Here is a 21,113-nt window from a genome sequence, read left to right on the forward strand (position 1 = left end):
CTCCTGCCTTTTTCTCCGACTATTTCTCAAACCTATGTACACACCTCTCCGTCAGGTTAGCTATTTTCTCGAAGAATCTCTCAGCTCAGCTCGTGCGACGATCCGATCCCATGTTATTCTAGCGAGACATTAAAGCGGCAAATATTGACATTGAGATGTTACCGAAATCGAAGACGAACGAATCCGAGAGGATCGAAAAAGAGCCAGTGCTTTACCAGGAGAAGCCGGAAAAAAGGGACAGAATAATTTCGTCGCACAATTATATTTAATTAATATAATTATGATAAATAGTGAATAATTATAACAATTATATTGATTACTCGATAATTAATATTTTCTCGCACTGTTCTAATTTCAGGCATGATGGCGGTGTTCTTCCAAAGGAACTCTTTGTAAACTTTTTCTCCGATTGTGAAGCTCTAAAAAGTCTTTCCTAAAAAAAAACTTCATAAACCGTCCAAAACTCCTAAACTTTTTAAGAATTTTAAAAATACATCCATGATATTCTATTCTATCATTCTTATCCATGAATTTAAAAAAGGCCTTGGAAAAGAATGGGTCTCAACTTTTTGCTTAGAAATCTATGTTATATAATTTTGATTCAAGACCACTTTCGCAGGAAATTTACTTCTCTTGCTTGGCTTTTCTTATTGATAGCAAAAACAATAGACGGAATAGGTTAGATTTAGGAAGTACTGTATAAACTGTCGTTGAACAACTTCTTATATCAAAATTTTCACAACTCCCTGTTATCGGAATAAATATGAGCGGTATGCTTCATTTCTTGTAAGGATCTCAGCGGTGAAGCTGCTTTTTAATGGCATCACGACGAAAACAACAAAAGCGTAAGTTAATGAGAGATGTGAGCGAGGTCCTGACACGACATCAATAACTCACTGCTTTTTCAAACATTCTTTAAAGCTGTCTTTTTGGAAAACCGATCTAGTCCCATTTAGTAAAATTCTACCACTTCAGAGTCTCTGATCACGAGAAATGAGAAGCGGCAGAAAGGTATGAGTTTGTTCAGAACGTTGTTTCGAAACAGGAAAAAGGATGAATGGTACGTTTCTGGTACGTTTAACCACCGTATTCCACAAATACTTGAAACTCTGAGTACCGTGGGCGATGATCGCTGGTAAACTGTGGTTCGCGGCATGGGAGACTACAGTTGGCGACAAATTTTCAAAATTGGGCGACCGCGACGCACTCACGCGCACCTTCTCTGCGCTGCGTTCAGCTCTTCCCTCCGCGGCAACGCAATCGAAGAAGCGTCACGGCTATCCGTCTGAACACACTCGGGTCCAACAGAACCCACCGATTGCATCGTCTTTTCCTATCTCTTGTTCCTATCGTTGTTTGTAAATACCAGTTACTTGAGAGCGATTAGGGCGGGTGTGGCGCAGTCGGTTAGAGGTCCACTGTAGCCACACGGTCGAGGGTTCGAAACCGCCCTAGTGCAAACCAAGCCTTTCATCCCTCCGGGGTCGATAAATTGGTACCAGATTTGTCTGGGAGTATAAAAAAACCGACTTGATCATCGGCTGACCCCCGCAAGTCATTGTATAGGCCAACACGCGTTCCAAAACCTCAGCGATTACGAATTCCAGTAAAACGCGTTGGCGCATCCCGAGTGGATTGATACGCCAGACGATGACTGACTTTAAAAGCGATTTCCAACGAAATCTGACAATCCCAGATGACGTCAGGTTCGATAGGTAGGACCCGGAACCTACTCAGGTGAGGTGGGGTCTAGCTCATGGGATGTAGCTCGAGTCATGAGGATTCTCTTCGCCAACCGTCCAAAAGTGAATTGGGTCCCCACCACAACCGTCTAAAAGTGAAGAGGGTCGGAGTACCAGTTCGGACTATGGCATCTAACAAAAACGATAACATTAATGACGTCTATACCAGTAGAAATCGGCGGGAACTTTTCGGGAGCGGTATTGGATAACAGTAAAAATCTACTAAAAAAACCCAACCATGATTACCATCTCTACAAGCGAATCCAGAGTTGTTTCCTGCGCTTTACGCTTGAAGAAGCAAAACTAATATTATCTACATAGATCAGCAGTACAGCAGAAATACAGAATAGAACAAAATCTAAATGCAGAGGAAAAGAATTCATTGGTCGCAGGAGCGCGGCGAAAAGTTAAATGGAACAAAATGAGTGCACGGTTATCAGAGAGACTGTGGGTAACTTCAAATACAGTGAAAAATGAGGGCAATGTCCTCAAATGCACTAATTGATTCTTTGGTAAGAAGAGAATAAGCGAATGAAAGGAAAAGAGAGTTGACGGTTATAAGATTTGTGGCTGTTCGTTCGTTCGAATCCTAGATGTGGAAGTAGGTCAAGAACTATCCTTGGGAGAAAAATAAAGAAAAAAAAACAAAAAGAAATATTCTGCAATATAATTTGAGATAGGAAATTAGGTTGAACTTGCGATGAGACAACATATAAAGCAGTGCGTTACAGAAAAATTATCACAAAAAACTACAGGAAACTATGCATGAAAGCGAAAACGATGTGAAACTGCGTCAAATAATCAGTTGACTGAAGAATAACTCTAGGATGGTGTAGCTTTAGTCAGAGAAGTCTGAACCCACCTCTATGCTCCACCGCCGTCTAAAATGCTGAACAGCACTGGAGTTGGCGACTTCATTTCTGGAAAGTTTTGATCATTTAAGTACCGATCGCAGCAATTGAAACGACAAGTACCCCTCTCACGATCAATATCTATGCAAAATGAAGTGGGGATCGGCAATTCTGGGAGTTATCTCCCACAACGGAAGCATATGAGACAGCTTTACAATGTGCGCTTCTCTAAAGGAACGAGTGTCCTCAATTCATCGGAGAAAAATTGATAAAACGTTGTGGAATGAGCAAGTTTAGTGCGCCGAAATGAGTCAAAAAGATTACCCTGATCTTCAGTTGAAGCAAGTAACGGTGGGTAGAGAACTCTGTGAGAAAAGGGGCCATCTCAAGTAGCAGTTCGGTCCTATAATGATCCTAGCTGTACCAAAAAAGGACCATGGAGAATGAGGTTTGAATGACTAATAACAGTAGCACAGATCATGCTATATAATAACGCGCTTAGTCCGAGTGTGTGTGTTTGTCTGGGTATCACGAAAATAGTCCACAATGATGCAAAATTCTGCACCGCTGAGTTCCCGAACCATCTCCATGCACCTGATGAGAGGAGCACTCTACCTTTTCACCATTGTTCGAACCTACATGATCATCTATGTTGGCTTTGATAAGGAAAATTAGTTTTCCTCATATGTCAGTGGGGGTAAATAAACTTTTATGTGAATGTATACTTCCAAATTTGCAAACTATCATGCTATATAATAACGGGCTTATTCTGTCACGTATGTGTATATCGTGTATGTGTGCGTGTGTCTCAGTCAAGAAATTCCAAAAAGAGAGGGAGACGGATACAAAGGCATCGGTCTGGTGCGCTGGAGCCTCAACGTGGTAAAATTGAGTGAGGCGGGTCCTACGGCGACGAATTCGTGCCCCGAAGCCAGATAGCTGTAGAATGGGGTGCGACGGGTCCCATGGGGTCGGAATGGTGCGCCGGTGCCAGAAAGTTATAGAGTGGGGAGAGACGGTTTCCTCTCCGTCGTATTGTGCTCGGAAGCTTCAACGCAGTAGAATGGGTTTCTGTGGTTCCTTCGCATATCTAATTTCCAGCATGTCTCCCTAACGTTCAAAAGGATCAATCAATCCTTTTCTCAAAAGGAGGAAACACGTGCGAACGGCTGCTTAAATACAATACATAGCCAGCTGTCTGACGTAGAACGTTATTTTTATCACTACGATGGTGACATTTCATGCTAGCACATCATCGAAATGGGCGTGTGGATGCATTTCTGGGACAGAGGTCGAGAAAACTGAAGATCAATGAGAAGAGAAGATAAACACCTGGTTGTTGCACTCATCATGATCCAGTTATCCATAAAAGATTCTAAAGTTTTAACTTCAGCAATTCAATTCTGAAATGCTAATAACTAACTCGAATTATTTGTTGGTTTTGCATGACCTTCTACGAAAAAAAAAGAGAAAAAAATGCTCATGTAAAGTCAGCAGCAATGGCACTAATTCGTTCGTTGAGCCAGAGCTGAAAATATTTAGTCATATGCAATTTTACAGCTGCAATCGAGAATCACTTTCATGGAAGTTCTTACCACTTTTTTTTGTGACTAATACTTTATTTCAGCACCACCAATGATCCACAAGGAGAAACGATTTTTGAACCATGTGATGCTCCAGCACGACCTGTTATCAGCATCGAAACGGAGTACAAACTGAAATGGAAGGTTCGAACTCACTACGATTTCTTAAAACGTGTTTTCCTTCTTATATGCTCACAAAAATGTTAACGATGAAAGCTGCACCATTTGTAGTCGGGTCAAAACGATATGAACGAGTGTAGTTACACGAGTGGTCGCGCTGGAACAACGCGGTTTTTTAAAGGCATCACCTCACAAATCTGAGGTGGTACGGAATTCAGGTGGAGTATCCGTATACGGAGTCGTAGATTATGGAGACGGGGATAGTTCCGCTCATCTCTCCCTCCATCACTGCAAACAACCGCCTGCAGAATGCTTGTTTTGTACGACGCCATCTATTGCAACGCTCCATCCCTTGCGCCGCCTCCCTGCGATTCGACGAAAATCAATTCGGACTGCCCCGATCGGCAGTAAAGGACGCTACGCATGCAAAGGTGACGCGCTGCAGTAGAAGGCTTCGTATAAAACAACATTCAGGGGCCGGCTGCTTGCAGTGATTCAGGGAGAGATCAGCGGAACCATCCCGGTCTCCAAAGTCTACGACCCCGTACACCACCTGAAACCTGAAATCCGTCCCACCTCAGATTCGTGGTACGCTACCTTTCTCGCAGCGTAGTGAACAAACGGGAAATTGCGCCCAATATCAATCCGGGTAACGTCACTTCACGTCACTTTGGCAAATTCACGATTGGACCGCTCGCAATACACTGCGAGCGGTTAAAAACCGCGTTGTTGCAGCGCGGCCGCTCGTGTGACTACACTCTTGCATCATGTCGTTTTGATCCGACTTTATATATATATATATATATATGTGTATATATATATATGTATATATATACATATATATGTGTATATATATATAAACTCGTTTAGGAGGGAGGGGTTTTTTTGTATGTCATCCATTTCCTGGAAATAAAGATTGTTTTGATTTTTCAAATATTATTTCAGAATCCTCACCCAGAGGAAAAAATTGAGAAGATTGATGATTCAGAAAAGGTTTGATGTTTGTAGTTTCCATCTGCGGAAAAGAATCAGAATCAATCTATCTTTTGATAAGCTGTCTAATTCTTCCCCTACTGCGTTTTCTCGTTTAGTGGCGGAGTGCACTTGCCTCGTTTCTGTTCAGACCACGCCATTCAGTTCGTTTGTACGTTTTTTCAGGGGAGATACTAGTTAGCATCATGTTAGTGCCAAGCCAACGCTGTTTTGGCCGTCTCCTTGGGCGCTTCACGGGTGCACCCAGAGTTTTGAGTTTTGAGCCAGCACTCGACGCCATAGAGCGCTACAGGCCAAAGATGGTTCTGCTTACTTTTGACTTGAAATAGTTAGGAATTTTCCTTGTTGCAGACCACGCCGGTTGCTGGCCGCTTAACTTCGCGTTGTAAAGCGCCTTAAACCGCCACGAAATTCTTGTCTCGACTCAGATTATTGTTTTTATTTTGTTTTTAAAACAGCGGGCGCGTTTTTTTTTTTGGAAACGTTTGAAGGGAATATTCTTCTCGATAGCTTTGACATGGGACCCAGGTGCTTATCATGGCGTAGGGCAGCATATATAAACTTCGTTATAATATCTTGTATCCAAGATTCCGCGAAGTGGTACGAAATCATTTTCCTATATTTTCCACATTTTTCACAAAATCATGGAAAAAAAGCAACTATATAATGAGACAAGTCAAAGTAATTCAGTTCACCTGATTTTGAACGAACCTTCCTGGAACTGCCCTCAACAAAGGGAACAGAGAACTAATTCGTCAAAAAAATCAAAACAAAAAATCAAAGCAGAACTCCTATGCTCACTTTGCTTGACCTCCTTTGTCTTCTCCGGTAACTTTGAACTTCATAGAAAAGGAAGCGCAATTCCGAGGGGTCAAAAATCTGGAAACAAGAAAAGCAATTTCTTTTATCAAATCAAGACATTCTACATATTTTAGCTTGACATCGATGAGCTCCAAAAGACGCCTGAATTCCAATTAGCTAAGAAGGTATGGTAGATTCAAAGAAGTGATAAGACTTGAATAGGTGATAAATTTTGCAGGTAATGACACAGTTACGGCAGAATAATCTACTAGAGGATGCAGCGGATAAAGAAGATTTTCCAGTTATTCAACGATTTTTCAAAGAAGATTTGAATCATCCCACTAAAGAGGTACATTTTACTGTGATGAGACATGTCCGTTCATATCTCCCCTAACTTTAGTCGTGTCTTCCAGCTGTGCCTCAACGGTTTCAGCTAGCAAGTGCCAGGAAACGTGGGAGCCGGTCCCTCTTAAGGTGAAGGGGGTTAGCTTATACGGTGCAGCACAAATGAAGGGGGTCCTTTCGCCAACCGTCCAGAAGTGAAGGAGGTCCCTTTGCCAACCGTCCAGAACTAAAAGAGGGTCCCATCGCCAACCGTCCAAAAGTGAAGGCATCAGAGCAGCGGCTCCGACTCGCATCGCATCTTTGCACTCTACCAAGTAGAGTAGGAGTGGCCATCGTCAGCTCCAATTTAACAGCAGAGATGAGTAGAGCTAGCGAGGGGCCAGCGTTCATCGTAACTGCTAGTGGCGCTCCGAAAGCAGCCGTCAACTCAACCGCACCAGGTTTCACGTTGTTCTGACCCTAGTATACTTCTGCGTCTCCCAAATATACTTTACTGTAGATACCTGAAGACAGCGTATTATGAAATTGACAAGGTATGGAAAAACTAGAGTTCGAGTTGAAGATTATGGAAACAAGGCTCCACTCATCTTCTCCTAATCGTCTGGATGTTATGAAAGACGCTGTTCTTTCCTACGAAATCGGCTGTAACGCGCCACTTTTGTGCACGCGCCGCTTTTATGAGCGAGCTGTTGAAGATTAATCAGGTCTCTTCACCAACCTATTCAAGTAAAACGAATGAATAGGTCACTGACTGGATAGGTACGCGTGCAATGGTGCTCGTCCTCACGTAAATCGTAGGAACCAAAGCGGTTCCTACGCTGTTTTCAGGATGAATAGAGGGGTTAATTGTTGGCCACGCTCATTTCTGCAATCTACAACGCGACCTCTACGTTTTCTCTGCGGTTTCCGCAACACGTCAATTTCGTGATACGCTCCCTTTAATGGATACTACTTACTGATACTACTTAATTATTACTTGCTTACTTCATGGACACTTACTTACTTCTTTAGATAATCGATATAATTGATCAAGCTATGGATTACTGCTATGAGGAGTTCGAACTTCTTCAAGAACGTCAAAATCTTCAGGTTGATCCCGAAATGAAGGAATTTCTTCAAGATAAGGAGAAGGCATCTATCTACACTTTCTAATTTCATAATTTTTTTCGATTTAAATTTGTAAAAGTACAGGCGAAAGAATGCCTTCTGGATGTGGTGATGATTTGTTCCGAATTCGTGCCGCTAATATGGGGTGGTGAGAGCGTTGTGATCCCTTCAAAAGGTAAAAAAAAAATGTTTAATTCTCAGCTACTGATACAATATTTCAATCTTTTCTTCATGGTTTGTGTATGATTTGCTTTCATATGGTGTCATTTGGTGGAAATATTCAAGCGCAGTCTTGTCAGTGAACATCCAGCTGCTAGCTGGAGCAATGCAAAATATTCGTGCTAGAACTTGAGGCGCTGAAATGTAGTGAAAAACCAAAAAAAAAAAGATAAAAAACCCACGCTCTCCTAAGCGCCGCGCGACGGTCGCACGCGGCTGGTTGCGGCGAAGTCGCACAGAAAGTAACCGCGACGCGCAATAGAAATGCGGCCGATTAAAATGTACCCAGAGCAAAGTTTAAAAAAAAAGAAAACTTCTCTCAAACATGCACAGGAATATTTCTGGAATCTCTTCCGTAGAATACTATAGTATGTACTGTTTCGTCATTATAGATGATGCTGTAAAACCTGCAGCTAAAGGATCCAACGGCGTAGGTCATACGTCAACATTGTTTTTCTCTTCAGATTCAGAGATACTTTTATAATATTAATACTTCAGAAAGAAAGCAAACCTCCATGGAATCGATTCACAAAAAAGGGTACGACTCGAAGAAGACGAAGTACACGCAGAACGAAACAAGTAATTTCGGGGAGATACAAGAAATTTCTCGAAAATCTACTTACTTTCATGTATTTCTTCCAGAAGGGTACAAGTTTACTACGAAATAAATCGGTGGGAAAAGGATCAATCAAAGAAATACCAAAAAAGATGAAACTCAAAACGGCTATTGCCTTGCGTAAATCTCGTAGCGTTGATAGCAGAGATGAGTTGGTCAAAGATAAAAAATCACGAGGTGGGAAATCCCGACGTGAAAGTGATCATGACCGTACGGGGGTGTCAAAATCGGACGAGGATACGAAAAAGAAGAGTTCCGAGTCAGATAAAAGTGCTAACAGAACAGGCAGTATGGAGAACGTATGGACAGCTATGCGGAAAAAGTACTCAAAAACCAAGGATGGAAAACAGGTATGGTAATTTAATTTAAAAATTTTGGATAGTAGATTCTTGTTCGTTGTTGTTCGTTTGTTCGTTGTTGTTTGTTTGTTCGAACTTTTGAAACTTATTTATTTAGAATGCGGTTTGGGGCTTATTCCAGCATTTTTGGTATATAATGGAACGGATAATTTCTGTCTGCTGAAGAGCGTTGTGCTTCTACAGCTATCGCTATCACCATTTGACTTACTCAACTTAACTTGAAGGCAGCATACCACGAATTTGAAGTGGAGAAGGAATCCTCAGGAAAAGCTAGAGATGGCATTGTAGATTGCGGGATACGGCGTAGTTCGGTTATCTTTCTCTAATCGTCCTGAGGAAGCGTAGAAACCGTTTTGGTTCTTACGAGGTACGTTAGAACGCCCCTCTATGTACACACCCCGGTCCTCTCAGCAGCCTATCCATTGGTTTCACTTGAATAGGCTGGTGGGAAGAGATCACTCCTCTTCCACCGCTCGCATGTGGATGAAATCGTCGTAAAAAACGGCGTCTTTCATGCCGATCGGGGAGTGATTCGGTGTATGGATCGGAGAATTGGGCTGTCTATGTTGATGGAGAGGTTTGATTGCACGGAAAGAAAGCTACATAGACGGCTGCTTGGCTACTTTTAGCCTAGGGTATGCCATAATGCAGATCTTTACACTGAAATCGGTGTGGTGTACAGGCGGATGCCACGTGGAACGTATCAAAATCTTGCATCGCCGCCGAAAGTAACCATAGAAAATCGCCTCCCCATTCTTCCAGTTATATACTGAGCAGACCAGTAAACCGCCTCGTTCAAAGTGTTCTGAGGAGTTTTTCGGGTTCGAGTTAGAAGAGGCTACCTGGTCGTAAACGGATGTTCTCTGCTGTGACAGTGAAGGAGTACCTGAGGACACTCGATGTGGACAGACAGTTCAGGCAAGACGTAGGATTTTCTTAGAGCTCCACAATAAGGACAATCTGCAAGGGGACGTAGAGATGTAACCTATTCAAGAAGGGTTTACCGGTGCTGACAAATAGATTGATATCACTGTAGGTGGTCCTCGTTTTTGTAGGTGGAACCTCCGTTTCTTTTTTTTCGTTGTCGTCTTATTAATCGGTAAACCTCCCAAAAGGAGAAGGAAAAAGAAGGAATTCTCAAATCTGGCAAGAGACATCAAATGTCCATTATGAAAACATTGATGGGTCCTAGATAGAGAAATGCAACAGTCCTCCATTACTTGCGATGGAACGTCGTCGGGTGCTGTGAGATGGGAGATAAATCGCGTAAAATAGCATCGGTGGAGATAGCCATTAGAATCGAGGTGGGAGGTCGCGAAGTCCAGCAATGAACGGTAGTAGCATAGGTCGTCGGTCGATCCTAACCGCTACATTCCACCGCACTGCTTCGAGCGCAACTGCTTACGCAACAGTACTGCGCTTCATGTCGTTTTGACTCTACCATTTATGGTTTAGGTTGATGTCAATATTAGCTCGCGGTCGGAAGTTTTTGTAGCTCTTTAGAGTATTTAAACTGAATTGACTTCAAATCTACTTCTTCCCGTATAGACCGTTGACACTGCGGCTTAAATCCGACTATTTTCCAATCATTGCTCCAGAAAACCGGCGGAAAACAGTCTGAAGAATCAATTAGAAAAACAAGCTCATCCGCAGAATCGCATTCAAGGACAAGCTCATTTGGGAGGGAATCAACAGCTAGATCGGTTGGCTCAAAGGAAGGGAAAAAAAGCACTTCGTCAAGTGCGTTTACTATAAGTCACTCTACAACAACGTGTAAGGAAGTTTTTTGTTCAGGAGAGAAAGCAGAATCAAGTCGGGAAGGGAAGTATGGCGAACATGTTAGAACTTCGGGTTCAAAAAGTAGGACCAAAATCTTAGGTCGACAAACCAAGAGCAAACGAGCAAAAAGCGTAAGTTTTGAATGTTTACTTGCTTGGTTTTTTTTAAAATCAATTTGGTGGTTCACAGCCCAATTTTAAATTATTAACAAGCTTGACTCTGAAGTTATTGAAACCAAACGTTCTAAGGCGTTATCTAAGTTATCTTTGGCTCCGCACAACGTAGAAATTTGTGAAGGATAAGACCTCTTACTCTACAACTTTTTGGACTTTCTCCAGAACGAAAGTTGACCTGAACCATCCAGTTTCAATTGATTAGGAGTTGTTTGGGAGAAGTCGAAAAAGTGTGGAGGAATATTTATGATAACGCTTCAAGAAAAACTTTTGTTCTAATAAACTTCTTCGAAAAAATCGTAATTTCTTATAAACTTATTTTTCAGTGACCTACTGGTGAAAAGAGGCCGGATTAATATCTTAATATCTCAAACAACATTCTTCAATAAATTGATTAATTATTCATTTGTTGGAAGTAATAAAGATAATCACCAATAAAGATGTACTATCGGTTTTATTGTCTCTAAAGATGCTTGTTGACGTTTGTTATTTTGTGAATGTGAATGAATTGAGCACATTTCTTCTTACAGGCTTACTTCATCCTAACCCAGCCTTTTTGGATAGTTTCACCGTTTGTTTTGCTGAAATGCTCTTCTAAGATGTTGAGTGCATGAATTTGTAATTTTTTTTCCCATTTTTCTAATGTTCTTGTGTACGACTTTCAACGTCGGTAGTGGTGATACGAAAGCTGAAAACCATGCAAACAACCAAGGAGTTTTTGTAAAAAAGAGGACTTTGATGCTTAATCCAAATGCATCGCAAATTGAGCAGTCAGTAGCAAACACGCTGCAAAAACGTTCTGCAGAAGGATTTTTTGAAATGTAGGCAGAAAATTCTGGAAGCACCACGAAGAAGAACAAGTCAAAAAGAAGTGCCTCCGGGACCCCCAAAATGACATTCCAACAATAGCCTTGCTGAGCAAAGAGAGGATCCGCACCTCTTTCCGTTGTGGGAAAGAAATCATCGCGTTCCGTCGTGAGATGGAAACCATCACGGAGAGATTGTACGCAAACCTTTCTCGTTCATCAACTGCTGTGTTAAAGGCATCACTCCGCAAATTTGAGGTGGTACGGATTTCAAGTGCAGTATTCTTATAGAGATAATAGATTATGGAGAGTGGGTGATTCCGTCCTTCCTTTTTCCTAATTTCCGAAAAAAAAAACTGTCTGGACGATGCGGCGTACACAAGGCTGGCGCGCTCCAATCGAACTCGTCGTAGAAACTAGCCCACCGGATTGCTCGAAGCCGTATCGTCCGAGCCGTTTTTTTTACGGCAATTAGAAAGAAATGGACGGAATCACTCTTCTCTAGGATCAATCTACGATCCCGTATACGAATACTCCACCTGAAATCCGTGGGGTGATGCCTTTAAGCCTCAGATTCGTGGGGTGATGCCTTTAAGCCTGATCATCCTCACTGGTAAAGGTTCACCACGGATACTTCCTTCGAAAGTGCGAGTCGATATCAAGATCTGATACAGCCTTCGGACCTGATCTTATATCTGCAGACTTTCCTCAGGCTGGTGGTAATCCGCTTCATGTAATTCTAGCGTCCACATGACGTTCTATCTCGAGAAAGAAAGGATCCCAGACCAGTGGAAGAACTCGCGAACCGTTCCTATCCATAAGAAAGGTGTCCGAGAAGGCCTCAGAAACTATCGTCCGATATGCTTGTACAAAGTATTCACCAAGACCATCCTCGCGCGCATATCTAAGATGCTGGATAAAGGTCAATCTCGAGAAGCTGGATTTTGTCACCACATTCAGACAGTGTCGAGGATCACAAAGGTTTGCCGGAAACACCGCCTGCCCCTTGTTTTAACCTTCGCTGACTATGAAAAAACCTTCGACAGCATAGAAACGAATGCAATACTGTCAGCGCCAGTCGATCAAGGTGTGGTGTTTGGATCTAGCGGGGACCCTTTCAGACATCATTCCTCGCTGTAGCTCGCAGTTTTCCCCACCTCAGTTCCATCTTGCCTCCTACCCCCTTCGAGCGCAGCCGCTTAAACAACTGCACTGTGCTTCACGTCATTTTTACCCTACTATACATGTCTGAATTGGAGGTGAAATATCAGGAAACCAAGCTCCTCGATGAAAACTTGAGTTCGAGTTTGCAAATCCAGTTCTGCGGTCCGCCAAAACGTCAGTGATGTTCGCGTTGGGCTCCATTGTGCCCGAAGGGCTCACAGTAGATGACGTCGTGGCGGGACCTTCGCCTATATTCGCGCTCTAGCTGGGAGCAGGCCTAATCGCGGTGTACTGATACATTTGGGTTCCGACTCAGTCACTTACGTCGTGGCACCATAAATCAGGTTGGTTTGATCAGATCGTACTTTTTTTTTCATTTGTGGGACACTATGAACATTTGTGCACAAGCAACCAAGTTTATTATTAGGAGGCTGAAGGAAGTGCGTACGAAATTTGTTAATCGAAGCGAGATAACTTGTTCGATGTCAGAAAACGCAATCTACCACGAGATGCTATTATATACAAAATAGAGCACTATTTATACGGTTTGCTTCGAAAATGATGTGTATGTTGGCAGTGTTGCTATGGAATGATAGTGTGCCTGAAAACCAAAAACAGTTAACAGTTTCCGTAGATCACTTCTAGCCGTTGAAGAGGGTGATCAAACACGGTCACTGACCTTTTCCAGGCACATCATTTGTTGTTCTTCTTGTTGCCCGGTTTTGATTTCTAAACAGAACGAGTTGAGATGTGAATTGAACCTATTACCTGCTATAGAAATGAACAATATTTTTGCTTTTTATCAGATTTGAAGCCTGAACAAAAATCTTCCTTGACGACTAACCGAATTTCTTCCACGCGGTGAAGGAGCTTGCTTCTTTTCGACAGATTTTTTATTTGGACTTTTCGTCGCAATTCTCTCTTTGGATTTGACCACCGGTGGTTTCATTTGTGATTTCTGCTTAGGTGCTGCTACTGCTTTTATCGCTGATTTTTCCTTCTTCTTATCCTGCTGCACACTATCAGAGGAACTCGTCTTCCCTGCCACGGGATTTGTTGGAACTTTGTCCGTAGAAGATGATGACTTGGTGAGTGCAGAGATCTTCTCTGCTGACCCCCCTTTCTTTTCATTCGATAATGGGACTATCTTTTCGTTAGATCCTTTTTTATCCTTTGATGTTGGTACAACCTTTTCTGCGGAACCTTTCTTTTCTTTCGCCAATGGGACTATCTTTTCGGCAGATCCTTTTTTCTCCTTTGACGGTGGTACAGCCTTTTCCACCGTCTCTTTCTTTTCTTTCGCCGGTGGGACCATCTTTTCGGTGGATGCTCTCTTCTCTTTCGATGGTGGTACAACCTTTTCTATTAACCCTTTCTTTTCTTTTTCCGGTGGAGGCACTTTCTCAGCGGACCCTTTTTTAGCTTTGGAATCGACAGAAGGTTTTGCAGGTGGTGGGGGTGCAGCCATCTTCCCAGCAGATTCTTTCTTTTCTTTCGCTTTTACTTCTGATTCTTTCGCTGCTTTTTTTGGTGGCACCATTTCTTTACTGGGTGCTTTTTTCTCTTCAGATTCTTTTTGAACACGAGGGATTGTCGGTATTCTACTTGCTATTCTTGGTGGTTTCTTTACTGGTGGAGCAATTATCACGTCGCCATTATCCGAAGGTTCTGTTTGTTGTACTATGGGGACTTCACGGATTTTCATTTTTGGTTTCTTTGGCGATTTTGTAGGAGTAGGGGCTTCTTGAGTTCTCTCCGACAAGTGCGTTTCGATCGCCTGAACAACCATATCGGGCAGCTCTTGCGTCTTTTCTAGATCTGCATCTGGACTGCGAAGAGATATTTCAACAGGTCCAGAAACGGGTGACGAGTCGGAGCCGACACCAACTGGTTGCTGAAACAGTCTTTGTTGCAGTTTTTCAGGAATTCTATGGTTACGAGAGATATGTACCGGACGTGCCGGAGTGCCGTCTGATTTTTCTTGTGGTGACTTGAGTTCATCGCTCTGAACAATGTATCATTCAGAAAAACACCAAACAAACTAGAAGCGTACCTTTCCCTCTTCAGGTTCCGCTTTGCTTGAGGTTCCTCCCATAGTGTGGTGGAGAGTGGTGCGAAATGATGAACCTACCTGCTGATGAACAGCACTTATATATAGAAATGTTATCCTATCCAGAACAATAGTTTGTTATCTCTTTCCATTCATTCAATATCTTTCAAAGGGGTGATATTGTAAACAGGTTAAACATAAAATTAAGAACTGAAAGGATTGGATGGAAACAATGGAAATGGGTGGTACTTTAATGGATCAGGACCAATGATTAAAAGAATAAAGGATAAAGTCTCTGGCGTATCAATCCGCTTTGGATGCGCCTACGAATTTGACAGCAATTCGGAATCGCCGAGGTTCTTACTTTTTTTAGGTGTTGGCATATACAATGACTTGCGCGGACCAACCTATGTATCAAGTCAGTGTTTTTATCCTCGAAGATAAGTCTGGTGCCAATTTATTGGCCCGGTAGAGATAAAACGCTTGATTGGCAGTGGAGCGAATCCGAAGCATCGATCGACCGTGCAGTCACAGCCGAGCCTCATACCAATCCAGCTGCACCCCACCATACCGCCCTTTGCGTGAAATGTGAGGGAGAAATGCATTAAATTATTTCAAATTAACGTGTACAAGAATCCACGTTGAAAATACGGGGATTCCAACCTTCGAGAATAAAGAGGGTGAAGATTATCGTTATCTTCTTTATTCTCGAATTCTGTAAGTTCCAGGACTTTTTGCAGCCTAAGTTGTGAAATTTCTGAATAATGTTGCTGCTTATGAAACAGGTAAATAGGAATGGAAGAAACTGATAAAAAGCTGCTAGCATTGATGGAAAATGGGTGCTTAAAGGCATCACTCCACGAATCTAGTGTGGTTCGGGTGGATTCTGCCTATACTTGGGCATAGATTATGGAGAGGAGGGAGATTCCGTCCATTTCTTCCTAATTGCCGTAAAAATGGATCGGAAGATGCGGCGTGCACACAAAGCTGGCGCGCTCCAATCGAACTCATTGTAGAAAATAGCACGCCGGATCACTCGAAGCTGTATCGTCCGGGCCGTTTTTACGGCAATTAGGAAGAAATGGACGGAATCACGCTTCTCTCCATAATCTACGATCCCGCATATGAATACTCCAAATGAAAACGGTACCACCCCAGATTCGTAGGGTGATGCCTTTAAGAAGAAAAACTTTCTGACCTCTTGGAAGAAAAAAGTTTAGTATTAGTTTATTAAGTTTGGTTTATTTAATAAAATTTCTGAACTTCTTGGAGGTAATTTCTAGAAAACAGTTGCTCCTCGCTCCTCGTAAACCACCACACAAATATGTCATGTATTTTTTAGGTGCACTGCTCGTTTTAATTGATTCATTAGTTCCGACAATTCTCACTATCTTCCTTTTCTTATCCGCTTTTAAATGTATAAGTCTCTCTGCGTCACTCTGGCTGGAGAGCATCTTAGATGGTTGTCTGTATTTCCATGAACGATCGGGGAGTTGCTTCCACGAGGCATGTTTCTGGCTCACAGGACATATCCACCGAATACGTAATGTCTCGGAGGGAAGGTCTACGGGAGTCTCTTTACCGTTTTCTATATTATCGCACATCAATATTTCATTGTGTATTGTTTCCTGCTAGTCAAAAGTATTTTAGAGGTTAAGTGCGTTTTAAACCTCTACCGAAATCCGTTTGAGGTCCATTCGAAAGATATTGTACTTGATGGGAATCGTAGTTGGGCCGACGGTCATAGTTTTATTATCAACGAATTTTGTGATGTATTCCGGCAGATGGCCAGTTGTGTCATACTTCCGGGCTCAATAGATTGGTACAAGACTTGTCTGGGAGGATAAAAACATTGATGATCGGCTGGATCCTGCAACTTCTATAGGTCTATTCCAGAAACTGTAGGAAAACGCGTCCCAGGCGACTATATACACCAGGGACTTTATCCTTTTCCTTTTTTTCCTGCCAGATGAAGACGAATTGGAAATGAACATGTTGGAATCATTTTTGCGTAAAGTAGAGTCAAAACAATATGAAGGACGGTGCAGTTGCGTAAGCGGCAGTGCTCGAAGCGGTGCGATGAGGTGCAGCGGTTGGAATCGAAGTGGAATCATTGCGAATAACAGCAAGGAGTGGTGTCAGTAAGGGTCTCCACTAGATTCTAATCGCTACACTCCACCGCTTCGAGCGCAGCCGCTTACGCAACTGCAGCGTGTTTCGTGGCGTTTTGACCCTACTGTATGAAACTTTATGACGAAAATAAAACAAAAAACAGTTAGATGACACAGATGACTATGGGTTAAATCGTCTGTCAATAGATCAAATGATTCATTCAGGGTATCGGATAAACTTCACAACGTATGAGAAAGGATTGAGAATGGATCCAGTTGCGATATTTTGTATGATTTACAATTATTCAGGCACATTGCGATTGCTGTATATCTTGGAAATTGTAAAAACGACTGTTTCTCAGGAATCTCTCCAGAAACGGTGAAGTCATTGCACCAGTGGAATGGAAATTGCTACCAGTTGTATCTCCTACAATCCTGCTGAGTTACAATCGTTTATACTTGTTTGCTGAGGGCTGTAGCTTGAAATTAGAAATGAATCTGAGCTGCTCAAACGCCGAACTAAGTCACAGGTGCGACGTTTATCGTAAAAATTTGACCAGCTGTCACACTCTGGATCAATGCAGGTTTGCTCTACAACAATCTCCAAAGTCTTCTCTTCTTGAAACTTCGGCATTATGAACTGGATTTATGTTGTCTTGTTTTACCAATGGAGTTTTGATGGGATTTACATATCTTCAGAAGCATTGAACCACTTTTAGGCTTTTGATAAAAACGGTTCGATGATGATAATGTCAACACTTTAGGCTACAAATAAAGCTTCAGTAAGGCTCGATGGCAACACCTGGAAACATAATCCAATCCAGGTTTGTCTTCTTTCCATATTTATTGTCTATTTATCTTTTCGGTTAAAACCTGAATTACTTTCACAGATTTTCTTCACTCATTTCTTTTCATTGCTCAAGATTCAATTTTATTGACGCTTTATTAGCGAATTAGGTGGCGATCTGGATACACACAATATGTAAATCGAAACTAAACGTCGTTTTTTTCTCGACTTCGTTGAGAAGCGAATCACAACGATAGATAGGAGGTGAGCAGAAAATGATAAAAGTCTATTGTTGCCAAATACATTTGAAACGTTGCGACATATCTAAAATGAACGGTATTTACACAAAGTTTGTTCCATTTCTGCATTCTCGCTAAGGAACAGTACTGACCTTCACTTTACTGGTGCATTAGTGCATGAACAACGATTTCCTAACTGGTACGTTTTCCTTTTATCTTTTCGGCAGATTTTGTCTTCTAAACATCTTGATTTTTTCTTTTTTTTTTCTTTATTATAAGAGATTAAAGAGTTTCTATACCTTTGGCTCAACTGGGTTCAACATTATAGAAGTCCTCTTTTTTGGCTTACTTCCGCTCGATCCCGTTCTTTCTGCGGATGGTTGAGTAGACTGTGAACTCTTCCTCGTATCTTGACTAGATGAGCTCTGAGTTAGCTTTTCTATTTTGGACCCCGTTCTTTTTACATTTGCATTTTTCTTCGGATCCATGACTCCTTTCATGAGTGATCTTTCCTTCTTGGGTTCAACAACAGGTTTCATGAGTGATCTCTCCTTCTTCGGCTCAGCAACAGGTTTCATTAGTGATTTTTCCTTCTTGGGCTCAACAACAGGTTTTATCAAAGACTTTTCTTTCCTTTCTTTTGACATCGGTAGTGCGCTAGGCATAGCACTTAATGGCTTTATCTTTTCTCCTGATTTTGTATCTCTTCTTGATGTCCTTCTTCCTGGAGGTGCCACCCTCTCCGCGGATTTCCTCCTTTGCGGAATCTTTTCGGCCGACTTCTTTCCTGGAGTGATTATTCTGTCAGCAGATCCTTTCCTATCGGGACTAGATGTGGAACTTTTCTTTTCTGCTGTATGCAACTTCTCATCCGAACTTTTCTTCGTTGGCGTAGCTATTTTTTCTGCTGAACTCTTCTTCTCTGGCGGTGGTGCTCTTTTGTATAGAGAAGTGGGAGCTGCTTTTTTCTCAGTAGTCTTAGGAAGTTTAACATCTGGTTTTGAAAGCAATGGAGGAGGTTTCACAACAACAGGAGGATGTGCTTTCGCTTGAGCAGGTGCTAGCTGGGGAGCGGTGGGTACTCCAATCTGAGCAGTTGATGGAGGTGCGGGAGGTGCACCTGGAGCCTTCATCACAGGTTTCGGCGCTGATAGTGGAATTGTATAAGCTATTTTTTCTGCTGAATGCTCTTGTGTTTTTTCAAGTCCGCTTTCACGAGGTTTTATAGGTCTAGCTTCCAAAGGTAGAGTTGGTTGGGTTGCCGCCTCACTTTCTGGTTCCAGTGGCTCTTGTGTTTTGTCTACTTTTCTTTCAGGACAAGGCGGATGCTTTAAAGGAGTTGCTTTTATAGGCGGTGTAGGTTCTGGTAGTGTTGTTACTGCAAGAACTTGAGGTGCCTCTGTTCGTGTTACCGTCTCAATTACTTCTTTTTTCTCTTCCTTCACAACTACAACCACTTTGGATGGAGATCGAGAAGGTTGTGGCTGAGCACTCACTTCAGTCTTTTCCACCACTTTTTCTGTTTCTTTCTTCACCTGACTTGTTGAAGTACTCGAAGGTTTTTCAATTTTTTCTACTTTAACGTCATGATGTTTTGCAGGAGGTATTAGTTGTGCGGAGGCAGTAACTGGAGACGGTTTCTTTTCTGGAGCAACTATTACAACTGCAGGTGCAGGTTTTTCTTTTCTAACCTCACTTCCTTCTGGGAGAGTTTTCTTCCTGGGCGGTTGGTCCTCCTTCGCGAGAGACTCCTTTTCTGAGGGAGGTGTCTCCTCCTTGATGTGTAGCTTCACTGGTGGCGGCTCCTTCTTCACTGGAGGAGTCTTTTTTCTTGAAGTAGCCTTCTTCTCCTCTGTTGGTCTCTTTTCTATCGGAGGTGTTCTTTTCTTTAAAGATGGCTTCGCTTCTGGAATCGTCGCCTTCTCCACAAGCGCCTTTTCTGGACCCAAAGGAGTTTGCATTACTGCTGGGGCGCTTTGAATCTCGGGAGATGGTTTTTCTATGTCACTTTTTTCAAGTTTTGTAGGAGCAGGCTCCGAAGGTTTTGCGAAAGTTGGTTCTATGAGAGCTGCAGGTGAAAGTTCATTAGGAGGTATAGGAGATATAGGTTGGATTATTTCACCAGACCAGACGCGTTCGGCGGATATCTGAAAAATAAAGTTGAAATGAAAATGGATGATTGCAGAAAGCTTAGCATGAAACTATCTATTGGCTATAAGTTTGTAACTATTAAAGGATAAAGGACAAAGTGCACGGCGGTGCTATGGGGATGCGTCTATGTGTTCGACTTCAATTCGAATTCGTTCGAGGGTCAAAAACACGTGTGCAGCCTGAACACTGTCGACCTGAAGTACTAGAATCACTAAAAATGTGGTGTCGATAGACACTTCTCTCGAGATCTCGCAGTACATGGAACAGTGACAAATGAATGGAATGTGTGCATGCCCTTGCTGTTGAGAGCACTGGCCAGAATTGTGATCAAGAGTTACACTTTTCGGCGAAGATGCGCGCAACCGCATCAGAAAATAATATCAGAAAGTAAAGAAAAGAACCCACTGTTTTTTAACCGCTCGTAGACGCGGCGAGTGTGCAATGGCAACGCACTTCAGCGCACCACGTAAGAACTACGGCCGTTTCCCGCGCCGTTTTTCAGGAAGATTGGGGATGGAGGGGGATTGCGGTGCCCACGCTAATACTCGTAATCTAGAATCCGAACTCTATATTGTCTCAGAGATACCCCATCATCTTATGATAGTAGCGAAACATATGTGCCAACGCCATATTGGCTCCTGTTCAACCTGTATCAATAAGGCATACGCCTTCCTGCGGGTAACATGTACTGATTCTCTTTATCTTTCTATGCACCGGCCACGTGTTTACTCGCATGTGGACTCAGTATGCCGCTATTGTGCAGTGCACTTTGTGCTTAGGCGCGCGCCATTTAAGATATTAAGATTCATCTTTTCTCTGGTTTGAAAACGTGTCCATACTTTGGATTCTGCTTCATCGGTTGCTGTTTTCTTGTCATCAGTTTTCTGGAAAAGTCATAGTTAGGTGGATTAAAAATTTGATAGAACTTAGACGAGTCCTACCACTTCCTCATTGAATAACGAAAGGAGTGCGCCCATGAGTATGAGTGCGATTGGTTACAATGAGAACAGCCACGCACAAATCGACTCTTTTTATACTTGTTGGTTATCAGCACTTATTGTAATAAATATAGAGAGCTGATATTCGCAAATACTAATAATCATACTATGTAATAACG

The 21,113-nt window shown here is 42.4% G+C and overlaps 3 protein-coding genes across 5 annotated transcripts; 1 reads left to right on the forward strand and 2 right to left on the reverse strand.

The window, feature by feature from the left end:
* Positions 1-817: 817 nt before the first annotated feature.
* Positions 818-11,017, forward strand: RB195_003668 (uncharacterized protein; the record flags this gene model as incomplete). The annotated part of the gene is made up of 14 exons (XM_064201419.1): positions 818-845; positions 976-1,060; positions 4,221-4,320; positions 5,242-5,289; positions 6,225-6,275; positions 6,329-6,439; positions 7,447-7,566; positions 7,627-7,717; positions 8,154-8,191; positions 8,260-8,340; positions 8,404-8,727; positions 10,335-10,476; positions 10,531-10,646; positions 11,015-11,017. 14 exons carry the CDS (start codon positions 818-820, stop codon positions 11,015-11,017), a joined length of 1,338 nt encoding a protein of 445 aa, XP_064057300.1.
* A 2,179-nt stretch (positions 11,018-13,196) lies between these two features.
* RB195_003669 (uncharacterized protein) lies at positions 13,197-14,753 on the reverse strand (the record flags this gene model as incomplete). Of its 2 annotated transcripts, XM_064201421.1 has the most annotated exons (6): positions 13,197-13,259; positions 13,338-13,387; positions 13,503-13,509; positions 13,596-14,552; positions 14,610-14,663; positions 14,712-14,753. In XM_064201421.1, 6 exons carry the CDS (start codon positions 14,751-14,753, stop codon positions 13,197-13,199), a joined length of 1,173 nt encoding a protein of 390 aa, XP_064057301.1. The 2 variants fall into 2 exon arrangements, with proteins under 2 accessions (XP_064057301.1, XP_064057302.1); XM_064201420.1 differs by lacking the exon at positions 13,197-13,259 and having other exon boundaries at positions 13,352-13,387; positions 13,503-14,552.
* Positions 14,754-17,750: 2,997 nt separating this feature from the next.
* On the reverse strand, positions 17,751-20,973 carry RB195_003670 (uncharacterized protein; the record flags this gene model as incomplete). 2 transcript variants are annotated; one of them, XM_064201422.1, is made up of 6 exons in its annotated part: positions 17,751-17,930; positions 17,998-18,002; positions 18,049-18,082; positions 18,145-19,992; positions 20,836-20,880; positions 20,938-20,973. In XM_064201422.1, 6 exons carry the CDS (start codon positions 20,971-20,973, stop codon positions 17,751-17,753), a joined length of 2,148 nt encoding a protein of 715 aa, XP_064057303.1. The 2 variants fall into 2 exon arrangements, with proteins under 2 accessions (XP_064057303.1, XP_013302835.2); XM_013447381.2 differs by lacking the exons at positions 17,751-17,930; positions 17,998-18,002 and having other exon boundaries at positions 18,038-18,082.
* Positions 20,974-21,113: the final 140 nt, after the last annotated feature.

This window comes from Necator americanus, chromosome IV (assembly GCF_031761385.1).
Source record: "Necator americanus strain Aroian chromosome IV, whole genome shotgun sequence".
Taxonomy (NCBI): Eukaryota; Metazoa; Nematoda; class Chromadorea; order Rhabditida; family Ancylostomatidae; genus Necator; species Necator americanus.